The sequence below is a fragment of the Pteronotus mesoamericanus genome, unplaced genomic scaffold, assembly GCF_021234165.1.
Source record: "Pteronotus mesoamericanus isolate MK-2021 breed Mesoamerican mustached bat unplaced genomic scaffold, CSHL_Meso_final contig_347, whole genome shotgun sequence".
Taxonomy (NCBI): domain Eukaryota; kingdom Metazoa; phylum Chordata; class Mammalia; order Chiroptera; family Mormoopidae; genus Pteronotus; species Pteronotus mesoamericanus.
This window is the reverse complement of record NW_026555137.1, coordinates 16,144,877-16,170,265: the sequence shown is the minus strand read 5'-3', so window position 1 is coordinate 16,170,265 and position 25,389 is coordinate 16,144,877. Positions and strand designations below refer to the sequence as shown.

At 43.8% G+C, this 25,389-nt stretch overlaps 1 protein-coding gene across 1 annotated transcript in view; it reads left to right on the top strand.

Annotated features, from left to right (window-relative positions):
- The first annotated feature begins 1,386 nt into the window (after positions 1–1,386).
- Positions 1,387–25,389, top strand: part of NUP133 (nucleoporin 133) — a 43,481-nt gene continuing 19,478 nt past the window's right edge. The window contains exons 1-14 of the mRNA XM_054576723.1: positions 1,387–1,654; positions 3,325–3,443; positions 5,333–5,436; positions 6,378–6,485; positions 8,024–8,158; positions 8,776–8,946; positions 11,069–11,224; positions 11,513–11,583; positions 13,227–13,374; positions 15,720–15,867; positions 17,023–17,180; positions 18,148–18,239; positions 22,508–22,671; positions 23,829–23,923. Of these exons, the coding sequence (XP_054432698.1) occupies positions 1,473–1,654; positions 3,325–3,443; positions 5,333–5,436; positions 6,378–6,485; positions 8,024–8,158; positions 8,776–8,946; positions 11,069–11,224; positions 11,513–11,583; positions 13,227–13,374; positions 15,720–15,867; positions 17,023–17,180; positions 18,148–18,239; positions 22,508–22,671; positions 23,829–23,923 (1,851 nt within the window). The 5' untranslated portion in view covers positions 1,387–1,472. The remainder of the gene's footprint in view (positions 1,655–3,324; positions 3,444–5,332; positions 5,437–6,377; positions 6,486–8,023; positions 8,159–8,775; positions 8,947–11,068; positions 11,225–11,512; positions 11,584–13,226; positions 13,375–15,719; positions 15,868–17,022; positions 17,181–18,147; positions 18,240–22,507; positions 22,672–23,828; positions 23,924–25,389) is intronic.

Sequence of the window (25,389 nt, the reverse complement as noted above, 5' to 3'; positions counted from 1 at the left end):
TACTCTTGCGCCACCCTGTATTTACTGAAACTCTACTATGTGCCTGCTTTGGTGTGCACACAGTTACAACCACTGTCCCTGCTGTTAAGACATTTTAAAGGAGCTACATGAGAGACATTTATGTAAACAGTCTATGCTAGGGGGGAAAAATTATGAATAGCTTACACACCCAAACACAAGGGGCAAAGAACAAAGGGGTATCTAATTCTGTGCAAGGCTTCACTGAGCGGGCAGATTGGATGCTTGAAGTAGACGCTCGAAGTAAGAGTTGATGTTGAGGGCAACAGGGGTGGAAGGGCATTCCAGGAGAAAGAAACATGTGCAAAGGCATTGGAAGCAGGGGATATGTTTTTTTTTTTCTTTTTGCAATGTGGGGTGCACGTTGGAGGTGGTCAAGATGGTAGGAACAGAAAAGCCAACCAGAGTTAAGTCACAAAGGACCTTGCAAAGGACCTTAGCAAATCCCCTATAGGCAAGGACGGTCAGCCACCAGAGCATTTGCAAGCCCAAGAGCAGCTTCAGGTTTACCTTAGTTTATTATGTTGGCAGTGGGAAGGACTGGGCAGGCTAAAGCGAGACAGAGACAAGAAGACAAAAAAAAAAAAAAAAAAAGAGGAAGGAAGGGAGGAAGGGGGCTAACAGCTAAAAAAAGAGAGGAAAGGAGTGCAGGGCAGAGAGAGTGTAAGTGTGAGAGGAGCGGTACTCAGGAGCTTCTCTGTAGCGGGACGTTACAGCCGAGGCAGTCGAAAGGAATGACTCTAAGACAGAGGTTTTCTTTTTGCCTTGGGCAATTGCCCAGTTTTACAGAAAAGGGGCAGAGGTGGTAGTAGGATAGGGGTCCTAAAGGAAAACATAAACTCGACTTTTGACAAGAGTATTATGAGGAGTCTGCAGGACATTCAGGTGAAAAGTGTCCCCCAGGGAGCTGTCAGGAGCCTGCGGTTTTGGAGCGAGAAAGCGTGAATGGACCTGTGCAGAGCTCAATGGGAAAATGACAAACCTAGAGAACAAACGTAACACTGAGCGTGAAACCAGCGTCAGTTTTACGGCTTCTCTCTTTTCATCTCGGACCAGAGAACATTTTTCATTTGCCAAGAGGCTCAGTAAAGACAGCGCGCAGAGAGGCCTGCGTTCCAGCTGTTGGAGAACCAGCCCCACCCTGGAGTCGAGAGCAGCCTCCGGCTTTCAGTTTCACCTCCCCAGAAATTGGGGACTTACGCCGCCGGGGGCCGGGGCCAACACCTGCACCCTCGCGAGTTCAGGAGCCCGAAGACTGCGGGGCTGCGACCTGACATCATCATCAAGCGCCCGCCGTCCCATCCCCCACCGCCCCGGCCACGCCCCGTGGCGCTGCGCTTTGACGTATTTACGGCGCGCCCTCCCGCCCCTTGGGTGTTCAAGCTCTGCGCGCGGTCAGTGGTGCCGCCCCACGGTCGGGACCCACGCGCTCTCTGCATCTTTTGTTTTTGGTCATGTTCTCGGCCGTCTCCTCTCCGCGGACGCCGGGGCCTGGAACCCGAAGGGGCCCGCTGGGCGGGATCGGGCCGGGTTCCACGCCGCGGGCGACAAGTAGAAAGGGTCTATCCCTGGGGCCTGCAGTCGGCTCCCCGGTGCTCTTCTCTCCGGTCGGTCGGCGTAGTTCGGTGAGCTCGCGGTGAGTGGTGGTCCGCGGTTGGATCTGGCGGCTCACAGGTGTACGGGCCTTGGTGGGCCCGGTAGGGTAGTGCCTCGAGAAGCCTCCGGAATCGGAGGCGGCGAATGCCCAAGTATTGGAAAAACAGACTTCCGCTACCCTTGGGGGTTATTTCAGCATCACTTTAATTCATTAGTTGTCTCTTCACTTTGCCCTTTTCATGGAATTACCTTTGTATAGAGATGAAGAACAAACTGGATTTGAATCAGTGGTTACGTCCTTCCCCCTTGCTACCCCCACGATCTCGTAAGTTACTCAGACTCTTCATAGGTGCAAAGGCGATAATACTGCTCGGAGCCTGCTTCACTAAAGCCAAAGGGGTCCATATGAAATGCCACGACGAGATATGAATTAATGGTGGGAATGAGGGCCTCCAGCCCTGGAAAATCATTAATACCTAACATACTGACTGCCATTAATATTTGCTGATTGGGATTATAAAGGGCTTTTAGGTACAGAAGTTAATTTGTAGCCACATTAATAGGGAGAAGTCTTTCCATGAATCATGAGATAATAATTTTGTAACCAAATAAAAACTTGGCGCACCAGTCCATATCATTGGTCCACACCTCCCTCCCCTTTCAAAATTAATCTAGATCTTCAGGAGAGGGTAACATGTTTCTGAATAGTTTTGGTTTTTTTTTAATTCCTCTGTCAAAAATGAGTTTTCCCATGCAGGAAAACTTTAATATTGAGTAATTTTATTTTTGCAATTACTGTCTACATTCACTATTATTTCGTATTAGTTTGAGGTGAGACTTTGCAGTACTTTAAAGGAGAAATGATTTTTTAAAGAATACGTGGTATCCTTGACTTGTGCATTTTGAAGAGTGCCCTTCAAAGTACTGGTCTTGTTAGTGTTTCCCCTCCCTCCTTTAAGAAAAGACAAAGAATAAAAGTCGTACTTCATTTACTGTATTTTTATTTCCCCTGCTGGTGACCATTTGAAAAAGGCCTTTGTTACAATACTCTGTTGGTAAACAAAGCTCTTGACCCCTCTGTGTTTGCATCCACTCATTTAATTGTCATATGAGACCGAGTAACTTCTAAACTGGTACTTTTACCTTGTTTTTCTGAATGTTAAAATAAAGCTGAGAAGGAATATAATTACTGCTGTTCTGCTGGATTGAAGGCCAGGTAACAGCAGATGCTCATGACCCGCTTAATTTCTTGTTTGATCATACAGACCTGGTAGGCTCCTGTAATTGTAGTGGTAATGAGAGCTTGAAGATAATATCCAAAGTTTATAAAAGTTTTTTGACTCTTTTCCATTCTATTTTGTTTTCAAAAGTGTGTCTTGAGCCCCTCAGAATTACCCACAATTTGAAAAACACTGATATAGTTCAACCTTATTTCACAGCTAAGGCAGCAGAGTTATAAAGCATTTAAGCGAATGGTACATGCATATAAACACCTGAGTTTTAAGAGTCTGAAGCCAAGTTTTTCTAAATTCTATCAATTTTTTAAATGAAAAATACAATTAATTACATCAGTACATGATGAGCCAGTTTTTATTGTTACGCTTCATATTTCTGGTTTATCAAAGCTCTTTATTGTGAAAGCATACGTGTAAACATTAGGATAATGGAAAGTAAAAGTTACAGTGAAGTATCATGGTCCCTTTCCTTTAGAGGGACGCCTACACGAATGCTGCCCCATCACTCCGTAACTGAGGCGACGAACTATGACGTGAAAGTGCTCGGATCGACTCTTCCTGTTAAAATCATGGAAGCCCTAGGGTTGCCTGAAGGTGGGTGTCATTTTCCGTTCGCCTCGATTAGCAATTCAGATGGAGCCTCGTTCTAGCATGGAGAGTGCAAGGTGCTTGCTTCTGATACGCCGTCACCGAAATGGGGAGAAAGAGGGAACCTGTATGGTTTTTCACTCTAACGGAGAAGTATAACTTGAAAAGCAGAACGAGTTATTCCAGCACAGGCAGATCTTTAATGGTTGTTAAGTACTGCGTATGCAAAACTCAGTCCAATTTCAAAAGTTGAGTGTATGAAATTTAGCTTAAAAAAAACAACCCAAAACTAGTGCCTCATGTTAACTGGGTTTAATAATGCAGTAAAGTCAGTCTTAGCTCCATGTCTGGATTTTGTGTAGCATCGCAGAGACTCTGCACAAATTCATGATGTTATACGGGTACTTTTAGAAGATCCTATTGACAGAGAGGTAGAATGGAAGTTTGGAAGATGCAGTCAACACAAGCCTCAGAATAGCTACGTTGAGGTTGAGGGTAAGGGTAACTGAAGAGCAGACTTCAGAGCATCCTCAATGATCTGAGTCATTTTTATAAAGAATTCAATTCTAGATCTTGGTGGTTTTTCTGAAACGTTGTTCTTCAAACTGTAAATAGTGACTGAAATCAGCGTAGTAGGTTATAACCAGCATTTTTTTAAAAAATGAAATAAAATAGAATGCTGAATATCAGTTCATCTCATACAAAGTTAAGTCACTTATTTAAATTGCGCGTCAGTGCATCATGATGCAAAATGTATTTCATATTGTGAATGACAGAAAAGTTTAAAGTACTCCATTAGAAGAAGGAATATTTCTCATTACCTTGAACTTGCACATCTTGCCATAAGTCCTTGGGAGTTTCAGGTGCAGTTGTTTTCAGACAACTGAACTGCTAACCTCATCCATGCATTGTTTTGTTTTAAATATATAATGCATACTTCCACCTCTCCCCCACCCCCTCCCCCAAATATAGTACATATCGTATGTTAAAAGCCTTTAACAAACTCTTGGTTCATGCTGCCAGGCTATGTTATTAACAAGTAGTACAGGAATCCCTAGAAACGAGGATGTGTAAGCTGAAGCAGTGTGTAAACTTGAAGAACTCTTCCACACGTGAAAACCTGCCAGGTGCTGTGTGTTAAGTCTGTGTCTGCAGGGCTCACCAACAGAGGATTTGGAGCTGCTATAGTGCTTTCAGGGAGAAAAGTACTGAGCAGAAATTCCATTTCAGCCAAAAGCCACACTTAGCCTGGGCATAATTTGTTACTGTGACTTGTACATTATTGATTCCTTTTGTTTTGCCTCTTCACCCTGCCTTTCAACAAAGAGCAAAGTCAAATTAATTATTTTCCAGGGCTGTTAACATGGTTATGGAGGCTTACCTCTAATGCTTAAAAGAGCAATATACTAGTTAAGTATTTGTCATTTAATATGGAATGTAACCCTCTATGTCTCCATATAATGAAGTAATTTATTGTACTTTCAAAAAGCTCTGGTTTGAAGGAACATGATCTTCCCTTGAAATGTTTCGTATATTTAATGGGAAGGCTAATTATTTCAGTTACTTTATCAAAATAAAATTATGAATGTTAAGTATTGCAGAAAATAAGATATGTGTTTATAACAAAAATTGAAAAAAATTAAACCTAGGCCCAACATAAACTTCTTGTCTTTAGATACATTTCTAAAAGTGGTTATCAAAGTTAAATGGATCTCTTGTTTTGGATATTGATAACTTGAATTATATTAAAGAATTTTTTTTTGTGAATTAATCTTTTTTTGTGAGTGGTGATTTTTTTGGTGAAGAAACTGACAAAGATGATTTTGGTAAAAGGAAATTTTAACAGTTGCTATTCATATGCTAAGATGAACTGTGTACCTCATATTTTTGTTTAGACAGTGGTCAGCTGACTGTTCACATAGACGAAGGCGGATGGGCTTGTCTGGTCTGCAAAGACAAACTCATGATTTGGAAGATTGCTCTGTCACCTATTTCTAAGGTAATGGCTCATTAGGTAAAGGAGATCAAGGAGGGGAACCAATTGGCGCTTAATTTTTACTGTAAATTTTTAGAATTATTGGAAGACCGTGATCTGAGTCTACTCAAGCATTGTGGGTTTGCATTTTCATGGGGATACGAAGTACTGAGCATGCATATGCATTTGTGTGTTGGGAAGGTTTCTCAACTTAATAATTTTTAAACAAGATCCATGTTATTTATACTTAATAAAATTAGAGACATTGAAAAAAAATTTTTAATTCTCACTCAAGGATGTGTTTTTATTGATTTTTGAACGGGGGGAGGGAGAGAAGCATCACTGTGAGAGAGAAACATCAATTGGTTGCCTATTGTATGCTCAACCTACGCATGTGCCCTGGCTGGGGATCAAATCTGCAACCTTTCGGTGCATGGGACGATGCTCTAACTGAACCACTGGCCGGGGCGAGATATTTTAGATAGGCACATAGTGAGGGACAGGTCTGGGAGTTGGGGGGACAGAATGAGTCAGCAGACGGAGCCTGATACTCTGCTGAGTCTAAGAAATATTTTCTGGGCAACTTAGTATAATCACTGTGTGGTCATGCTGATTTCAAATATCAAATAAACAAGGCAAGACTGGATTGGGAAAACCCCATAGGAAGCCTACATACTTCTTTTAACTAATAGACTTTTTTCAGTGCAGGAAGAGACCAGACTAGTTAATATTCAGGATCAAGTCTAGCTCTTAAGTTTTCTTGATTTTATATCTCTTAAGAAACTGAGTTTCAAAATTACTGGAAGCCTGATCAAAAATTGTGTGTGAGAAGTATATTTGTAGAATGATATTTCTAGCAATGAATCAGAACGTAAACTATGTAGAGAAAGGAAGTAGTGAAGTCAGCTGCATACTTAAAAAGTTGAGTTTGACATGAAAGGTCTTTGTTTGGCTTTGTTCCGCAGTTACCTGTTTGCAAAGAACTTCAGCTGCCACCCAGTGATTTCCACTGGAGCGCAGACTTGGTGGCTCTCTCTTACTCTGATCCCTCAGGTGAAGCACATTCCACTCAGGTAGGTGACTTAAATACTTACTGGAATAATTTTGTTTTTCAAATAAGGGAGTTCTAAAGTTTGAGGGGTCGTCTGACTTAGTTCTGAGACATAACTTTGGAGTTATAGGAATTAAGACACTGGTGTCAGCAAAGAGATGGACACTTGGGCAGCAGAACAGAACGGAATGGACGCCCCCACAAAGGTGGCCATTTGATTTTTGACTGAGGTACAAAAGCACTTCAGTGGAATAAATGCCGTCTTTTCAGTAAGTGGTGTTGGAACCATTGGACACCCTTATGCAAAAACCAAAAAAGGAATATCCCCCTGAGCCTCATACGTATACAAAGATTAACTCAAAATGGATCGCAGATCAAAATGTAGAACATGAAACTATAAATCTTGTAGAAGAAAACAGGAGAAAATCATTGTGGCCTGGGATGAGGAGAACAGTTCCTAGAAATCACCAAAAGCATGATTCATAAAAGAAAAATGGATAAATTGCAGTTAGCATAATTGAAAACTTGGCTCTGCAAAAGACACAAGGGAATGAAGAGACAAGCTACTGACTGGGGGAAAATATTTGTAAGTGAAATAATCAGCAAACGGCTTGTATCCAGAATGTAGAAAGAACTCTCCAAGCTTAATAAGAAAACAACTCAATCTAAAAACAGCACAGGACTCGAACAGATGCTTTACCAAAGAGGATAGAAGGATGTCAAATAAGCACACGAGGAGATGTTCGCATCAGTAGCCATTAGGGAAATGCAAATCGGAACAGCTTTGAGGTACCACTACATGCCTATCACAGTGGCTAAAATCAAAAGGACTGATACTATCGAGTGCTAACAAGGATGTAGAGCAGCTGCAGCTCATGCTGCCGGGCATGCCGAAATGGTATAGGCACTTGATTTTCACTGTCTTGTAAGGTTAAAATGCATTAAGCATACCCTTACCCTGAAAGGACCCAACTGATCCATTCCTGGCTGTTTACCGTGGAGCAATTAAAACTTACATTCACACACAAAACTACAGGAATGTCACAGCAGCTTGATTTACAATAGCCAGAGGTGGAGACAGCCCGAATGGCCTTTAGCAAGTAAATGAATAAACAAACCAGTGGAGCCATAGAGTGGAGCGCTACTCAGCAGTAAGAAGAAATGAACTGTTGACCGTGCATCTCAAATACGTTGTGCTGGTGAGATAAGCCAGTGTCAAAAGGTTACATTCTGTGCGAATTTATTTATTTGACGTTCTGAGCAGGATGAGACTAATAATGATGGAAGCAGCGGTTGCCAGGAGTTAGGATGGGGGAAGAACGTGGCCATAAAGGGAATTTTGCGGGCCCATGGAACTGTCCCGTGTCCCTATTATGTTCTGGTAGTTAAACAATCGATTTTACTGTATGATAATTTTTAAAATATAAAAAGGTTTTTATTTATGAGTTTTCCTAATCAAATAGTAAATTGTCCTCCTTTTTTCGTACCAGTTTCATCAGGCTACTCCCAGTTATTGGGTGCTGCTTTTATTGTGATTGCTGATTGTTACCTTGCTTTCAGTCTGTTGCAGTCATGGTTGCCACCAGGGAAGGATCCATTCGCTATTGGCCGAGTCTTGCTGGTGAAGACACCTACACAGAGAGTTTCGTAGATTTGGGAGGTGATAAGACTTACAGTTTCCTAACAGCAGTGCAGGTACACGATGGATGTTCTTTTGTATTTATTGGAAAGCTGTGATGTGGCTTGGAAGTGGGATTTGAACGAGTGAAGATGCAGGGTTTTGAACAGAGCATACAGGCCGGGCCGGGACCCGAAAGAGCCAAGAAGGATGCAGGGGCCTATGATTTGAACAGTTAAAAAAAAGAAAGCCCTCTTCACAGGGCTCTGAAATACCAATACTTGATAGTAGCTACTGGTGTTCATGTCCTTCAGGACCATTTTACAAGAGTAACTTAAAAACTCTTAGACACCATGAAGAATGGTTTGCTAATGTATCCTCTGCAGGTTTACCAAAGAAATAAAATCTGATGCTTGATTTGTTGAACCTGCCGTATGGTGAACGCTGAATTTAAAAATCAGGAAAAAAATATGCGGTTAAACAAAACTACAACCAAAGTTTTTCTATGGAGAACTATTAATATTAACTAAATGGCTTCATAAGTAAATTATTTTAATAATGTAGTTCCCTTTTTTCTTTTAGATTTGTTTTAAGGTATAGGTGATTTTTCTCCATATCAAAGCATTTTGTGTTCATTTTCTTTATCTTAGTCTTAGACACTTAACTGAACTAATTTCACAATGTTTGTTCACAGGGAGGAAGTTTTATTTTGTCCGCATCTGGGGGCCAGCTGGTTCGCCTCACACCCGAAAGCTTAGGAAAGATTCACCAGCGCATCCTGCCTCAGGGGCAGGGCGTGCTTTCCGGGATTGGTCGCAAGGTTTCTTCTCTTTTGGGAATCTTATCGCCTAGCAGTGATCTCATAGTAAGTTGATAAAATAACTTGGTTTTACAAGCTTGTTTCTCAGTGAAATCCTAAGTTGGAAGTTCCCTAAGAAGTTGATGTTGCCTCCCTACGAACAATAGTGTACATGAAATTACACTTTCGACCTTTTCATTGAAACATTTTTATTAGGATGATCAAATGAGTTTATACTAATCCCCTCCCATACCCTATAACATTAACATTCTTAAGGCATACAGATTATCTTATAGATGCTGCATTCTTTGCATGAAAACTATTATGTAAAAGGGTAAATGTGTTTCAGGATTAATTTTGCTTTGTAGACTTAACCAAAAGTGTGTTCTCCCCTCCCATGGCTGCAGCTCTGTGTGCGGATGACTCCGGTCTAGATCTGTCGGCGGGGCTTCCCTGAGCTCCGGAATAGTGAAGGGAGGGTGAGGGGCGCTGACACGGACCGAGCATCTCCTCTCTGTTAAATCTCGATTTTTGGGGGGTGGGGACGTGTCTCTCCCTTCGTAGCAGATTAGTTATTGACCGGGTTCTGTAGATTTGACTTGGGTCATACCATCACGTTTCCACCCCCATCTGTCTGCTTCTGTTGTAAGGCCCTTACCCACACTCCTGGTAAATTTCCCATCAGCTCTTGGTGCCCGTCCAGTTCACCCGCTGTGGGTTCTTCTATCCCATTAGCGCCCAGAGTTTACAGTGCAGGCGAGTGGGAGACAATTGGGGTTTTAATTCAAAACACTCAGATGCAGGCAGTGCCCTTGGTGGTTCTCCAAACCTGCCTTTGCTGCAGCAGTGTCTGGATGGAGCAGACTCAGGGACACCCCTTCTTTCAGCCTCTGACCACGCTGCAGTCTCTTTTCCGGTCGCCACCTTTGGAACCATCTTAGCCACCCTCAGCCTCCGAGTCCAGGCAGCGCCTTTTTTTGACCTTAAGTCCTTACTGCCGAACAACCATAAGTCCCAAACTCAGCATTATTCCACCGAGGTGGGGGCTGCCGCCAACCAGTCAGTAGCCTCCCACGCCCACCTCTCTCTGGGCATCTGTTTCTACCACGAGGCCGTGGCCTAGAGGGCGGGGGCCGCTTCTTCCAAGAATTGGCCAAGAAGAAGCGCAAGAGTGCCGAATGTCTCTTGAAGACCTAAAACCAGCATGGTGGCTGTGTTCCAGGACATGCTGAAGTCTTCCCAAGACAAATAGGATAAAATTCAGGACACCATGGAAGCCACTATGGCCTTGGAGAAGAACCTGAACCAGGCCCTTGTGGATCTGCAGGCCCTTGGTCCTGCCTGCACAACCCTGAGCTCTGTGACCTCCTGCAGAACCACTTCCTGGATGAGGGGGTGAAACTCATCGAGAAGATGGGCGATACCTGGCTCACCACCACGGGCTGGCCGGCCCCCAGGTGGTAGTGGGCGCATCTCCGAAAGGCTCACCCTTGAGCACTGCTCGGAGCCTGTAGAGCCCAGAGGCCTTTGAGGAGCCCTTCTGCATCCCCCTGGGGTCTGGTTTCTACCTGAGCCCCTCCTAGCAACCACTAGGCAGCTTTATTTTAACCACCCTGGAGCTCTGTCCCCTGCATTGGGCCAAACAGAAACAATAAAGCTTTCGGCAGCAAAAATCCCCCAAAATAACGCTCATATATGTCCAACTTAAACAACAACAACAACACATCTGTGCTTCATGAGCAAGCATATGCTTAAAAGGCAGAATAACATACTCATGTATAACCAGCTGCAGAGATTCCCTGCCAGACTCGTTTTCCTGGGACATAATGCCTCCCTTGCTTGCGAGGTTTATGAGCTTATGTTCAGGAGTCTCTACTGGGTGTCCCTCATTTCTCATTTGAGCCTGTGTTTCTCCTCCTCTTGGCTATAATCTGCATTCCAGTTTAGTAGGACAGCTAGTTCTCGGAAGACCCTTCTGATTTCCCACCTCCCAGCTCTGCTCTTCGTGGGCCTCTCGCCTTTAGAGTTCTGTTCCAGGATCGCGCCTGCCTTTGAGCCTTAAATGAAGGCTCCTGCTAGGAGCACTAATCAAGTATCAGCCAATGGAGGAAATTCGAATGTCAGAAAAATAGTTTATTAACATTATAACTTAATCTATAGACTTGACCTTTTTCTCCTCTCCATACAGCTTTCAAGTGTCCTTTGGGATAGAGAGAGATCAAGCTTTTATAGCCTGACAAGTTCAAACATCAACAAATGGGAAGTAGATGAGTCTTCAGAAAAACAAGTATACAGTTGGGATATAAACAGAGTCCTGAAGGAAAACATTACTGATGCCATTTGGGTAAGGAACAGTGATACTCGTTTCTAATTCATCTAGCTGTTTATTCATAAGGACATTTTAATGTCATATACAAACATGATTTTTACTCAGCCATCAGATAAACAGAAATTGGTGTTCAATCTCTAGAAATGTCGTAACTTGCTGATTCACTTCACTTTTAAAATGCATACATTATTCATTCAGTAACTGAGCTACTGTTGATGAGGCATGTTACCAGGCGTTGGGGGTACAAAGGGGAAAAGAAATGATTTCTAGACTCAAGGGGCTAATACTGATATTTTCACACAGGGATCTGAAAGTAACTACGAAGGTATTAAAGAAGGGGTCAACATTCGGTATCTGGATTTGAAGCAAAACTGGTAAGCAGTTAATTTGTCATGAAGAACATAAGTAAGTGTTTGGAAAACTAAATTGATGTTTATTGTGTGGCCTGGGGCCCACCTCACCATGCTTTCAGGCGTTCTGCGTGCTTCTGTGTCCTTTCTCCGGAGGTGCTGGCTGCCTTGCGAGGGAGCAGCAGTTCCCCGCCTGCAGCTGTGCGTTCCCCTCGTGTCCTGCCCGAGTTAGGACCCAGCCCTCCTGCTCTCACGGCTGCGGCTCCTTCCCACTGCTGACAGGTGCCCTTCCCGCGGCTGTGGCTCACGCCATGCCAGGCACGCTCCTCCAGCCCTTTCTCTGTTGCTGAAGGAGCCTCTGCAAGCTGGTGTTCGGGGCTCTAGTGATAAAGGAAGGGTGGGGTGCGGTTTTTTCTTGGCAGGACAGGTGAGCACTCAACCAGTTTGTACTCAGTGACTTTGCTCTTAGGAACGATGCTCAAGGTGGTGCTTAAGGTCCCAGGTTAGTCTGGCAAAGCTGGTTTATTACTTAGCTTTAAAACCAAAGGTGATACGGAACCTAAAAATCATTTGTAATGTGGTTTCTGTGAGGACGTTCATAACGAGTGTGAATATATGACTTGTAATCCTTCAAAACACAACTCACCAGAAGTTAAAGACTGTCTGTGTGTGTTTTAGAGTAATTTAGTTTCATGGAGCACATCTCCTTGTTTTTTGGAAGGATATTGCAGTTCTGTGATTTTTCTCTCTCAGGTTATGAGTAGGATCCTTCACCTTGTAGAAACTATCAAAGAAGTAAATATAATAGTATATATGTAATTTCCATGAACAGTTTAGTTGAATACCATTTACCAGTTTGCAGTTATCTTCACCGAGCTTTCGAAATTGAGAACTGCTGCTGGACACAGCTCAGTGTGGGCCACAGTGCAACGCTTTTCCCATGGTTCTTGGAATGGAGATGGGGTAGGAGAACAGAGGATAGACACGTGCCCGGGAATTGCTGTTGGGTCAGAGCGGGGCTCCTCACCACTCCCCCCACCCCCTGTTGTCATGCCAACAAGATTCTAATGAAGCTGTGAGGCTGGCACCCGTTCTCCTTGGCCCTCCCGCAACCTTTACTCTCTTAGGGCATTGAGGTCTGGTGACCCCTGCCAAGTGTTCTGCATATGGATGGGTTTCTTCTCTTAAAAAATAGTGTTTGTCTTCCTGATAGTCACTGATTGGTTGCTCCTGACCAGAGCCACAACCTAGGCTTGTGTGTTCAGTGAGTAGGCTTATCAATTTTACTGATAGAAAGCTCAGACCTTCATTTTAGATGTAAGATTAAGATTTGTAAAATCTTAAATGTATTACGTATATATAAATTATATATACTTACATAAAAATTAGTCAAGTTTTTACTGATTTGCAAAATTGTGATTCTGTTCCTATCATCTCTACTAACTAAAGTAGTTTCATTTTTTTTTTTTTAAACATGAAAATTTTTTAAGTAAAGATGTCAGTCATTTACACACAGGTTTTTGGTGCGAACACCAGGTTTTATTTTTCTCGGGTAAAATATCCAGGAGTGGGATTGGCAGGGCAGATGGTAAGTGTATGTTTAGTCTATAAGAAAGCGCCAGGCCATTTTCCAAAGAGACTGAAGGTGTTTCTTTTGCATCGGTTAGCGATGGGCTCCTGGTCCTGGCAGCCGCGTGGCACCCAGCAGATAGCCCGTGCCTCGTCTATTACTCTCTGATAACAGTCGAGGATAACGGCCACCACATGTCGGACACGGTGACTGTGGAAGTCACGCAGTATAACCCACCTTTTCAGGTAAGATTTCTGTCTCTAAGTTAAACCACAAACTAATAACAACACGCTGAGTTTTCTTTCCCTAACTATTGCAGGGTCACGCTCTTTGAGAGATTCACCTGCAGGGCTTGGACATACTTTAAATAGGTACTTTTTAGACATTGCATTTGAGTTTGCTGTCCCAGAATTGTTCCTTTGCTCAGCCTTAGCTAAAGACAAACGAAAGGTGAAGCAATTGACAGCAAGCAGTTTGTGTCTCCTGGCCTGGCGGTGAAGAGGTTCTGATTTCTGTGTTGTTGAGTAGAAGGAAAGTCATGGTGGTGAACTGCCACCACCATGCAGGATGAAAGATAAGGCAGAAACCTGGAAGGAGTTGGGGTTTGGTTCTGAGCCCTGTGTATTCCAGGAAAATTCCCTTTCTGCTCAAAGTAGGATTATATTTGTAGGTGTTATATACTTAGCAATGTTCGTGTAAATGATTAAAACCATTGAGAGATCTCTAACGCTAAGCTTCTTAAAGCAATTGGACATAATTGTTTAAAACCCAAGGAGTTCATGCGGAAAAGCCTTAACAGCTATAAGCTCATTTCATTTAACCTTGTATAGTACTAGTTCTGTTAAATCCTTATTCTTAATATGACTTGTGAAACTGCATACTGTAAGGAAATCTAATTTGTTCTTTTATTTTAAAAAACTATTACATGTATTCTGATTATATAAGAAACGCACCCAGTGTTAAAATTTTCAGACAACACAGACAGGTATAAAGAAGACAGTTGGAGAATTAAAAAAATTATCCCACTTTTAATGTTTTGTTTATAAAATTGCTTCTTTAATAACAACTCTATTATTTTTAGCATTCGCTAATTTTATTTACAGTTGACCTTTGAACAGTCCGGGGGTGAGGGGCACTGACTGCCCCCCTTTCCCCACAGTCGAAAGTCCACATATAACTTTTAACGTCCCCAAAACTTAACTCCTTGTAGCCTACTGTTGACTAGAAGCCTTGCTGATAGTCTGTCAACACATATTTTCTATCTTATATGTATTATATACTATATTCCTTTATTTTATTTTATTTTAATTTATTTTTTCAAATACATTTGTCTCCACCTTCCCGCCACCACTTTCCCCTGCCTCCCTCCCCCTTCTCCCTCCCTCAATCCTTCCCCACTTTGGCTTTGTCCGTGAGTCCTCGCTATATGTTCCTTGACTTGCCCCTTCCCTTCCTTTTCCCCCACCCACCCCTCCCTCCTTCCTTCTCGTCTCTGTTGGTTTCTTTTTTCTTTCAGTGTTGCTGGTCTTATTTTCCTTGCATCTTTGTATTGTTGCTTAGGTTCCGCTTATAGGTGAGATCATATGGTATTTGTCTTTCGCCCCCTGGCTTATTTCACTTAGCATAATGCTCTCCAGTTCCATCCATGCTGTCGCGAAGTGTAGTAGTTCTTATATACTATATTCTTAAAATAAAACAAGCTAGTGAAAAGAAAATGTTAAGAAAATAAAGGAGAGACAATACATTTACAGTACAATAATGTACTGTAAATCTACTGTAAATTTGTCATCTGTTTGCAAAATGAATTGTCTTACTGCTAATAAGTACATCAGTATTATATGATACAAAACACTGGGTGTTTTTGTATGTGTTACTAACATTAGACATCAGAAATGAAGATAATACCAAGAAAAACATATTTATTGGCAGGTACAGCGATTCATGGATTGCGAACGAAGCAGCAGCAGTATGGTTGCTTTACAGTAGCCTAGCGTAATCCTTGCAGTTGCTTCACAGTAGGGACATCTCCAAACATTTTCCAATATATTTATTGGGAAAAGATTCACATATAAATGGACCCATGCAGTTCAAACCCATGTTGTTCAAGGGTCAACTGTAATTAGGTCTTATTTCTATTTCTGCTTCTGATTTTATATGTGAAGAAATTAACTCAATTTTCTTGTCCCTGATACCTTGACAGTGAAGAAGCTGAATGTTTATCAGGGATCATTTACAAAGTGTTTACCGATCTAATGTAAATAATACAATGAATTAGTCCTTTTGATCTTCTTCCTCATATTTCTTAATAGGCCTCCAGTTAAAAATCTCATCACCATGGAATGTTTTAAAAATTTACCATTTGTAGCTCAACAAATGAATTTCTCTAATTGCTATTTCTTACAGGCTTATTCTGTCATATTTTGTAAGTCATTTCTTGGGTAGCATTTAGGTGTTCATAAGGACAATAATCATTGAATTATTTTATCATTGTTACGAGATGGTGTTGTACAAAAATGGGGGTATTAAAATCGTACCAACAAGCATTTTTGTTTCAGTTCTTATTAAATGTAATTTTAAATCTAATTTTCAGTCTGAAGAGTCAGCTGTGTGTCGGTTGATGGTCCCAGACTTTCCGAACCAGACTGCCTGTCTGTACAGTGCAAGTGCCATCTTCGTGTGCTCCACAGGGACCGGGAGGTTCTCTCCGCCGCAGGAGAAAATTGTCTTCAGCACCCAAGGTATGGCAGCAGTTTTGGAAAGCAAGATTAGTGAACTCACTAGTCCTTCTTAGTAGTCTTGATTCCTTTTCCATAAGTGTTGCTCCAAGCACCGCATCTCCAGGTGTTACTGGGACATTCAGTACCACACACCTGTAGTAGCCTAAGTCACAATCCTACCGAAAAACCAAAAGGGTGGTCGAGTGTCCGAACTGTCGTATGTATGGGCAAGAAATAGTAGCGTCTTCTCGGGAAGAGGCCGCGGAGGAAACGACTCACACTAAGTAATGGCTTACTTCTCATTAGGAAGAGCGACTCAGCCTGAGTTATTCTCGAAGTAAGTGTGTCCAGACCCCTGGATTAGAAGAATCTTGAGTTTTGGACTCAGGCGAGGGAGGGCGGGCTGGGAGGTCAGGCTTGGGGAGAGCCGTCCAAGAGTGGAAAAAAGCCAAGCAGGTGGTTTAATCAGTGTACTTCTCTAAAGAGGTTGGGCAGAGGGCAGAATCCAGGTGGGGCAACCGGATGGAACCTGGCCTTTCCAGTCCCAGCACGGGAGCCTTGCCTGTGGGTGGGTAGGACGCACCAAGTGAGGCACTGAGCGAGCCTAGTCTCCGCCTGCCCCCACCGCGGGCTTACTCGGGAGGTCAAGGAGTTAGGCAAGAGGGCCCCATCGGATTGCAAAAGCTGCTGTTTTGAATTTTGCAGAATGAATAATTTTATTTTTTTCCTTAATATACTTGCAGCTCTCCTTGCAAGGCTAGTTTTTTTTTTTTTTCCTTAATTGATTTTAGAGAGGAAGGGAAGGAGACAGACAGACATCGACTTGTTGTTACACTTACTTATGCATTCCTTGGCTGATTCTTGTTTGTGCCCTGACTGGGGATTGAACCCACCACCTTGGCGTATTGGGATGACACTCCAACTAGCCGAGCTAGACGGCCAGGGGATGGCTAGTGTTTATTGTCCTAAAGCTGAGGGACACAGAGTCTTCTACTTCAGATAGCAATAGGTTCATGACATTCGATCTGAGATTAAAGAACTGAGGTCAAAGTAGGAATAATATTGTAAAGGAAAAGAAAATGTTCTTAATATATCAAGATGATTTTCTGCTGATGGAGGTAGATGTTAGAAAGCATTTGTTCTGTATAATTGCTTGTGTATTTTTCTTTCTTTTAGGGGATAGTATTTTAGGAGCTGGTTCCTGTGGCGGTATTCCTATCCTTTTTTCTAAAAAGAGCGGAGTGGTGTCTGTTACACCAAGGGAAAATGTGTCCGTGTTAGCAGAGGACCTTGAAGATTCTTTAGCATCTTCAATTGCTGGACCAAGCAATGAGGTAATGTGGTTCTATAGGATTTTTAAATTTTTACCAGACTATTTCCCACTAATGTTTTAAAAAGTGAGACAGTTTTTAAAAGAATTGTGATGAAAACATTTGTTCTTTTAGATCTCTTACCCCCGTCGTCCACTTTGCCAGAAGCAACTAATTTCGGAAACGCAGCCTGTACTGTCCTTTTCCCTGGGCCCAAACCCCCTCAGGGCCTGTCCCTGCACCGCAGTCGTGTCCCCTCTGCTGCCATTGGCTCTTCCCGTGGTTTCTGCTGCCTGTGTCGCGGGTGGGACCCCAGGCGTTTGGGTGGCTGTGCTTGTTTCTCTTCTGGTTACTTTGAGATGGTGTTTGGGGGGGAGGCTAGGGTAAAAACCGTCAATTTTATTTTTCTCTCATCTTGAAACCTTGAAATCCCTGATCTATTGGATTTTTATCATTCTTTTGCAGGACACTATATATAATATTGTTCGGGGTAATTTCCATTACTAGTATGTGAAATATATAGACTGACTATTCCTGTAATTAAAAATTAAAGTGATTCGGCACAGTTTCAACAAAAATAATGATTTTTTAAAAATCTTTATCCTCTGGATGTTGTGATACTGTTGTTATCAGAAGCTATCTTGCAGTATTCCGTTTCTTTAAAATTTTTAAAATCCTGTTTAAGCTTGAAATCAGCCACTGTGCTTAGTAATATACATTGTGATGACTTGTATTAGAGCAGAAAACAAAAAAAGGTTGGTTATGATGAAATCCCCAAATAATTTCACTCTATTACATATACCTTTCCCACAGGACTTGGACCATCTGGTGCATGGCATCTTGCTGCGATGTGTTTTAGGCATAGAAACCATTGGTGTAGAGAGCAGGGTAAACAGCTGGTGTCCCTGGCGTCCCTGGTGGGCCCAGTTTTTAGTCCAAGAATTAATGCTCTGATACCTTCACCTCTAAATTATAGCTTGTTGTTTTACAGAGTATGGTGTTTGAGACCTCTACGAAGAATGAGGCCACGGCCCAGGAAGATAAAACCAGATTGCTAAAAGCTGCTTTTCTGCAATACTGCAGGTATAACATGTTTTTTAAATTATGGCTAAAGTCTGACAACAAATTTTACTGACACGCCCTTTACTTGCCAACTACTGGGGGCAAGTTGGCAGAACAGCGCCATGAAGGAGGAAGTGTGTTTCGAAGTTTGGCACCTGCTCACACTGTTACCCTGCACTCGGTGGCGGGGAGGGTCCCAGCGAGGCATGGGAAAAGCGTGGGTGTGACGTGCCCTCTCCTCTTGATGTAAAGCAACACCCCATTGAGAGGGTGATCAAGAAGACAGCTTGCAGGCACCTTTTGTGTACAGTGTGAAGGCAAATACAAAGTTTTATTGGTGTGATAAAGCAATTAGACTTGGCCTGTTAGCTGGGCTTTGCTATATACAAAATCACCACAGAACTTAGCGGTGTGTTTCATACAGCTCAGGATTCTGTGGTCTGGCTGTTTGGGGCTGGGCTTAGGTTGCTGCTTTCCTGGTCCTGTCTGGTCAGCTGCCAGCTGTCCCACGTTTTGGCGGCTGGACTGGTGAACCCTCTCCGCTTCCTGCGGCTTCTCCCTGTCTGCGGTCTCCCGCAGTCCTCTTCCATTGCAGGGTTCCGAAGTGGCAAGTGCACGGCCGCCCCCGCCCCGCTCCCCGCTTGGGTCACATCTGCTAGATCCTGATGGCCCGAGCAAGTCACGGGGTGAGCCCCACGGGAAGGGCGCACACAGGGAGGGGAATAGCTGCATTCAGCCTGCCTCACTTGCTGACCTTCTGCTTGTGGTTTAAAGATGAATTCAGTGATTTCAGTTAGTCCTAGACACGTATTCTGCATATCATGTGTTCTGGTGCCTTCCTTAAAAGGTGTAGTAAATTCACATTTGCATAAACACTCAGGAAAATTGTGGGCCAGCCCTGGCTCTGCCCCTTAATTAGTTAGCCGTGTGAGACTTTGGACAGATTACTTAACACTTCTGGAATGCCCTTTCTTCCTCTGTGAAGTGCTGGGTGCGGTGGCACCTGGAGGGCATGAAGGATCATCGGTTTCTCCAGCAGATCTTTGTTTTGAGGAAATACGCAGGGTTTGCTACCTCCATGTCCCCCAGCTCTCAGCGGTATCCGGTGCACAGCAGCTCACTGTTGCGGCAGGGATGACAGACTCTACGGTGCTTTTTCAGTTTTAAAATTCTGTGCCATTGTAATGATCCACCGAGCTTAGTTTCTATGGAAAAGGCACCATGAGACAAGTTTTTTGGTTCTGATTTTGAGTAGTTCGGTTGCTTGGTGTTGAAGCCTACTGCCAAGATTTGGATTAAAATACCATGATTTTAATCTTGCAAAAGTTTTCCTTTAATTAATAATTCAGATTTGTGGCTTCTCAAATGTAAATGATAATGGATCAAGTCACCGTAGTCATTGCATTGGGTTGCTCTGACTGATAGAAGAAATTACGAATTGAGTGGCTTAAAACAATGGAAATTTATTCTGCCGTAGTTCTGGAGACCGGAGATCTGAAGTCAAGGTGCCCACAGGGTCATCCCCCCTCCGAAGGCTCGAGCGAAGACCCTGTGCTTGCTTCCCTCGCAGCTCCTGGTGGTTGCTGGCAGTCGCTGGCTCTCCTTGGCTTGTGGGTGCATCATTCCAGTTGTCTTCACTTTCACGCGCCTTCCCTGTGTGTCTGTCTTCGCATGTCCTAACAATGACACCAGTCATTGCATTTAAGGCCTGCCCTCATCCAGTATAACCTCATTATAGCTAATCATATCTGCGAAAACCTATTTCCAAGTAAGATCATATTATGGGGTTCAGGGTGGATACGGATTTTGAAGGGAACACTGTTCAACCCAGTATAATTTCTACACGTTTTACAGGAGATTATAAAGTGTGAAAAGGGATTCCTGTCCTCAAGTCCTGGGAGGCCAGTAACCTTAGGAACCGTGTCTTTGGGCTGCTGGCACAGCTGTACTTTGGACTTATTCTGCCCAGAGTGGTTGAAATATTGTGAGGTTAATAAATAAGCATCTCTGGGGTAGGGTCAGCTCCTAGTCTTTAAGAATTAGACTCTTCACAAACAGAATTGTGGTACCTTAAGGCAGGGTTTCTCAGCCTTGTCACTTGCAGACATTTGAGGACAGATAATTTTTTTGTTGTGGGGCTGTCCCGTGAATTGTAGAGTGTTTAGCAGCATCTCTGGCCTTTTTTCCCTTGATGCTTCCTTTTCCCCCACCTTGTGACGACCAAAATTATCTTCACATGTTGCCAAGTGCTCCCTAGGGGTCAGAATTGGTATATAGCACTCTCGCGTTATCTGTTTAGTTTTTTGCTTAGGTAATACTACTATTTATTATATCATGGTTCCTTTGAAATTAATTTTTGTATTCTGGTTTTCATTTTACTTAATATAAACGTAAAAATCTTCCGTTTGGGAGAGTTTCAGAAACTTACTCTGTTGATTAAAACAGTGAATGATTGATCTTGCCATAGTCAACTTTGTATCCCTAGAACCTATAGCACAGCTGGGTTCCCAGCTCCAGGTCAGCCTCTCACACGTTTAAGCGGTTCTTCTGTTACTCTAGTCAGGCTCCGTCCCCTGTTCTACTGAGAGTCCGTTTGAACCCTTTTCTAATCTCTACTTTGCCGTCTCTCTGCCTCCTCTCCCACCCTCAGCAGATGCCTCCTACTTCAGAAATAACAGAAGCCGTCAGAGGACAGCTCCCCGTACTTAACCACTACACACCTACCTGCACCCAAACCCTTTTCCTCTTCTCCTCCCTGTAAAGTGGGGAGAGGTGCTCTTCGTCTTCGTTGAGTACGCCACCGTTTCCTGCTTCCCTTCAAGGCTGTACTCTCAGTTGTTTCTTCTTTGGTTGTACACCATTGACCTTTCTTGTGCTGGCTCTTCCTCATCAGCCATTAATCGTATTTAATTGGTCATGTTTTTAAAAGACCAGCCTCCGTGTCCCCCTCTGAGCTGCCAGCCCTTCTCCTTGTTCCTGTTCGTAGCCACACTCCCTGCAGATTTGTCTGGTGGACGAGTTGCTGTTGTCTCCCATTCTTTTCTCTCTGCCCTGCACGGTCTCTTCCTCTTTGGCTTCACTTGCGGAAGCAGCACAGACCTGCTGCCATGATCTGGGCCCATATGTGCGGAGGGAGAATGTTTACACTTCAGCGGCAGCTCCGCTTCAGCATATCCAACACTGTTCTGCTCGTCCCCAGCGCTTGTTCTCTTTCCTACCCCCAGCTCAGGGACAAGTGTTACACCCATTCGTTGGTCCAGGGCAGGGACATGGAAGTCATCCTCTTCCGTCAGATCGAGCCCGTTGCCCGAGTTACCTCAAAGGACCTTTCTCTCAAACCTACTTGTCTCCCTTCTCCCTGCAGCTGCTACTACAGGAGGCCACCTGCAGTTGCCCAGATTTCGGCAATAACTTTCTTCCTGGATTTTTCTCCTTCCTTTCTGATCTCTCATCTGATCCCCTCTCCATATCATAGTTACAATGATCTTTTGGAGAAACAGAACCTACCGTGACATTTCCTTCTCAGTGCCTTGCCCTGTCTTAAAGGTCAAACCCTGTAACACGGTGTACGAGACCTTCTGTACCCTGGTTTTTGTGATTCATCCCTTCGGGATTCATCTCAAGGTTTCCTGTGAGCCATGCTTCATCTCCTCTTGGATTCATTTTCACCTTCTCCTCTGACCTCTCTGACCAACTTACAAGAGTCTTAATTCTTTACGCTGGCTCACCCTGCCTTCAGTGCGGTCCGCCTGGGAAGCTTTCCTCCCGTTCTCCCTGGATAACCTCGCCCCCCTCAGTGGCTTCACGCTCCCCGAGGCGCAGGCACCTCGCTCACAGGCCTGGTGCGTGTGCTCTGTGTCACGGAGTGCCCGCCCCACCTTCCCCCCCGCCTGGCCACGCCGCCTCCTTAGCGGCCACCTCTCGTTCGGGGAGGAGGCTCCCCTGCCCCTCCGGCAGTTTGGGTGTCACCCCTGTCCTTCCCCAGCGGTAGTGCTGGGGCAGCTGCTTACTCGTCTAATTCCCCACGCACTATGCACTTTGTGAAGTCTTGGACTGGTTTTAATGTCGTGTTTGTCCTTCTGTCCCCAGTGCCTGGCATGTTCTAAGCATTCAGCCTATATTTGTTGCATTAATGAATGCATAAGAGGTGTCCCTTTTAAATAATGTTATTAAAAGTAAGTAACTTCAGGCTAAAATTCGGGACTTGAGTTTCTCAATTAGCTTTTTCATGGTGAGTATTGAAAATGTTCTGCCTCCTTTAACACTTTCCTTTTCCAATTTTATTTCAGAAAAGATTTAGGCCATGCTCAGATGATGGTTGATGAGCTGTTCTCCTCCCACGCGGATCTGGACTCTGATGGTGAGCTAGACAGGGCCGTTGCCCAGATCAGCATGGACCTGGTGGACGACTACCCGGCCTCCGACCCACGGTGGGCCGAATCCGTCCCTGAGGGTACGAACGGCCGCACCTTAATAGCGCGGAATGATCTGTTTTGAGAGGAACATTCTGGTTCTTTAGTTAAAGTGTCTCAAAGCCTATTTTCTTGTAGTTTCTGAAACAATTTAATGTTAATTCAATATTTTTAAAGAGGTTACAACTTTTATAGACTTTGAGAAGGGCTCTGAACAGACCTACATGATAGAACAGAAAGTGCAGAGACGTTGGGGCAAATCACCTTGTTCTAGGCAAAGACAATTGTTAATTAGCCCTACTTAGCGGCCTCTACCTTTTATTTCTGAAAGGCAGTTGATGTCATGGGTAGCATTTGGCACTGACTAGCCCTGAATTAAGTGATAGTTTTGGCATAAGCACTGTATTTGGCTAATAGAAATTGTACATTTCCGTAAAGGCTGAAGTGAGCAAATCCCAGCATGTCGAGTGGACACATCGCGTGTTCCTGCCAGATGCTGTCCAGCCTGCCCCGGGGATGGTCCCTCGGGCCCTTCCCCCGCAGCTCCTGGGCGCTCTGGGGCTTCCGGGAACCAGGGGACTGTCTCAGACATCCATTTCTTTTCCCAATCTACTCTGCAGGCTCGCTGAGCCTCATTAGAAGTTAAGGAAGAAAACGTCAGTGTTTACCTTCTTTCTTTGACTTTTTTTTTTTTTTTTTTGAACTGGCAAGTTTAGAATGATATAAAGTAAGCAATTAAATGAGTAATAACATTTTCTGTATCAAACTCCCAAAATTTCCTCTTAATTTTTTTAATACTCTTGGGTAATGTTATAAATAATTGTATTGAAAGGTTGGTGTTTTCGCCCTGGCTGGTGTGGTTCAGTGGATTGAATGCCAGCCTGCGAACTGAAAGGTCAGTGGTTGGATTCCCAGTCAGGGCACATGCCTGGGTTGCAGGCCAGGTCCCCAGTTCGAGGTGTGCGAGAGGCAACCAATTTATGTTTCTCTCACACATCAATGTTTTTCTCCCTCTCTTCCCTCCCCTTCCCTTCTCTTTAAAAATAAATAAATAAAATCTTTTTTTAAAAATATCTTGAATTGAAAAAGAAAAAAGGTTGGTGTTCTCATCTTGTGTAGACTTTTCTCAACTTCTTATTTTAATCATAGTAATCATTACAAAGCCTGTGTGCTAAGTGTTGCTATTGTGTTTCAACAGAAGCACCTGGGTTCAGCAACACATCACTGATCATTCTCCACCAGCTAGAAGACAAGATGAAGGCCCACTCTTTCCTCATGGACTTTATCCACCAAGTAAGCCTCCCGGCCACTGTCGGCAGGGCCGCGGCCCGCGCTCTGCGGCCCCTCCATCAGCTCCTACCGGGCGGTGGGAGAGGGGCCCCGTGGGGCGGGGCGGGACTGGCGTTCTACATCCCTTTTCTGATTTAAAAGTAAATAAGTCCAGGGATCCACGGAGGCCTGTTACTGCAAGTATGAAAGCTGCATTGAAAATAAGATAAAAAGCAAAAAAATAGTGTATTTCAGCTGAAGGCTTGTTTTAGCTTTCCTTGTAGCATCCTATGCTGGCCTGCCTTTCATTCAGATTTCCTGTGTGCTTTTATGTGTAAAACTGAGGTTTTCATGAGTTTATTTTGTAGTATTAGGAAGACAGTGAAGAGTAATAAGGTGATAAAAACAAGATTTTTATCTATGGATTTTTTATTTTGAGTGCCAATAGAATCAATTTCTCATTTAAAGCTGTTTTGTTTTTTTTTTAAAGAGATAGTCCCATTTATAGTGAGCCTAAACTAAAATTAGAAAATGTATTTGCTGTGAGATGGAATCATTACACAAAATCACTCATTTTTGCCATTTCAGTAGTAGCTCCCCGGCATCTGTCCAAATGAATGAATTTAACCCCATTTTTGCTTATTTTTTCCAAAATCAGGGATGCCTTTGTGCTAAAGAGACTCCAGTCATCGCGGCCCAGTGGAGCCTCCTGAGTGAGGAGGATGGCCTGCGCCTGCGCTGGTCGGTGCGGCGGCTCACAGCTCCCGCGTGGCTGCCGCCGAGGAGCTCGCTTTTTTAGAATTTATTTTTAATTAAATTTAAATCTCCACTGTGGTGGACAGTGGCTACCTCGTTGGATAGTGCAGCTTAGGTAGTTTCAGAAACGCCTTCCTTGTCCCTAACCCCGCATTCCGCTGCAGCTGCGACGCGCGGGGTGGCTCCTTCTGCTCTCGTTGTCTTGGGAGGAGAACTCCGTTCGTTCACTGAGTCTCCTCTTTTGTAGTGTTTTAGGTGGGTTTCAGATTAATTAGGAAAATTTTTTTTCTCCTGATGTAAATATTTAATTAGTAAAATGTATCAGTATTCACCATTAGCGGTTAACATTAACTATCAATACATAACTATCAATACATAACCTGAGTGCAGGTGGATTCAAACAATCAGTTCTATGGCCTGGGTGGTCCTGCTGCTGGTTTCCCTGGAGGCCACTCCTTGAGCTGGACGTAGGGCGGGCTGAGCCAGAAGGTCCCAAGCTTGTCGCCTGACTGGCAGCTGGGGCTGCTCCATGTAGCCTCTCTTCGCCCTCTAGGCTGGGCTGCTTCCTGTGGTCTCGGGGCAGCACCAACGCATGTGCCCTTAGAAACTGTAGCCCAGTGTCTCACCTCAAATGTCGCATAACGTCACTTTGACCAAAGTGACATTGGTCGAAGCAAGTCATAAGCCCAGCCCAGATGAAAGGGATTGAGAAATGGATTCTGCCTCTTAATGGG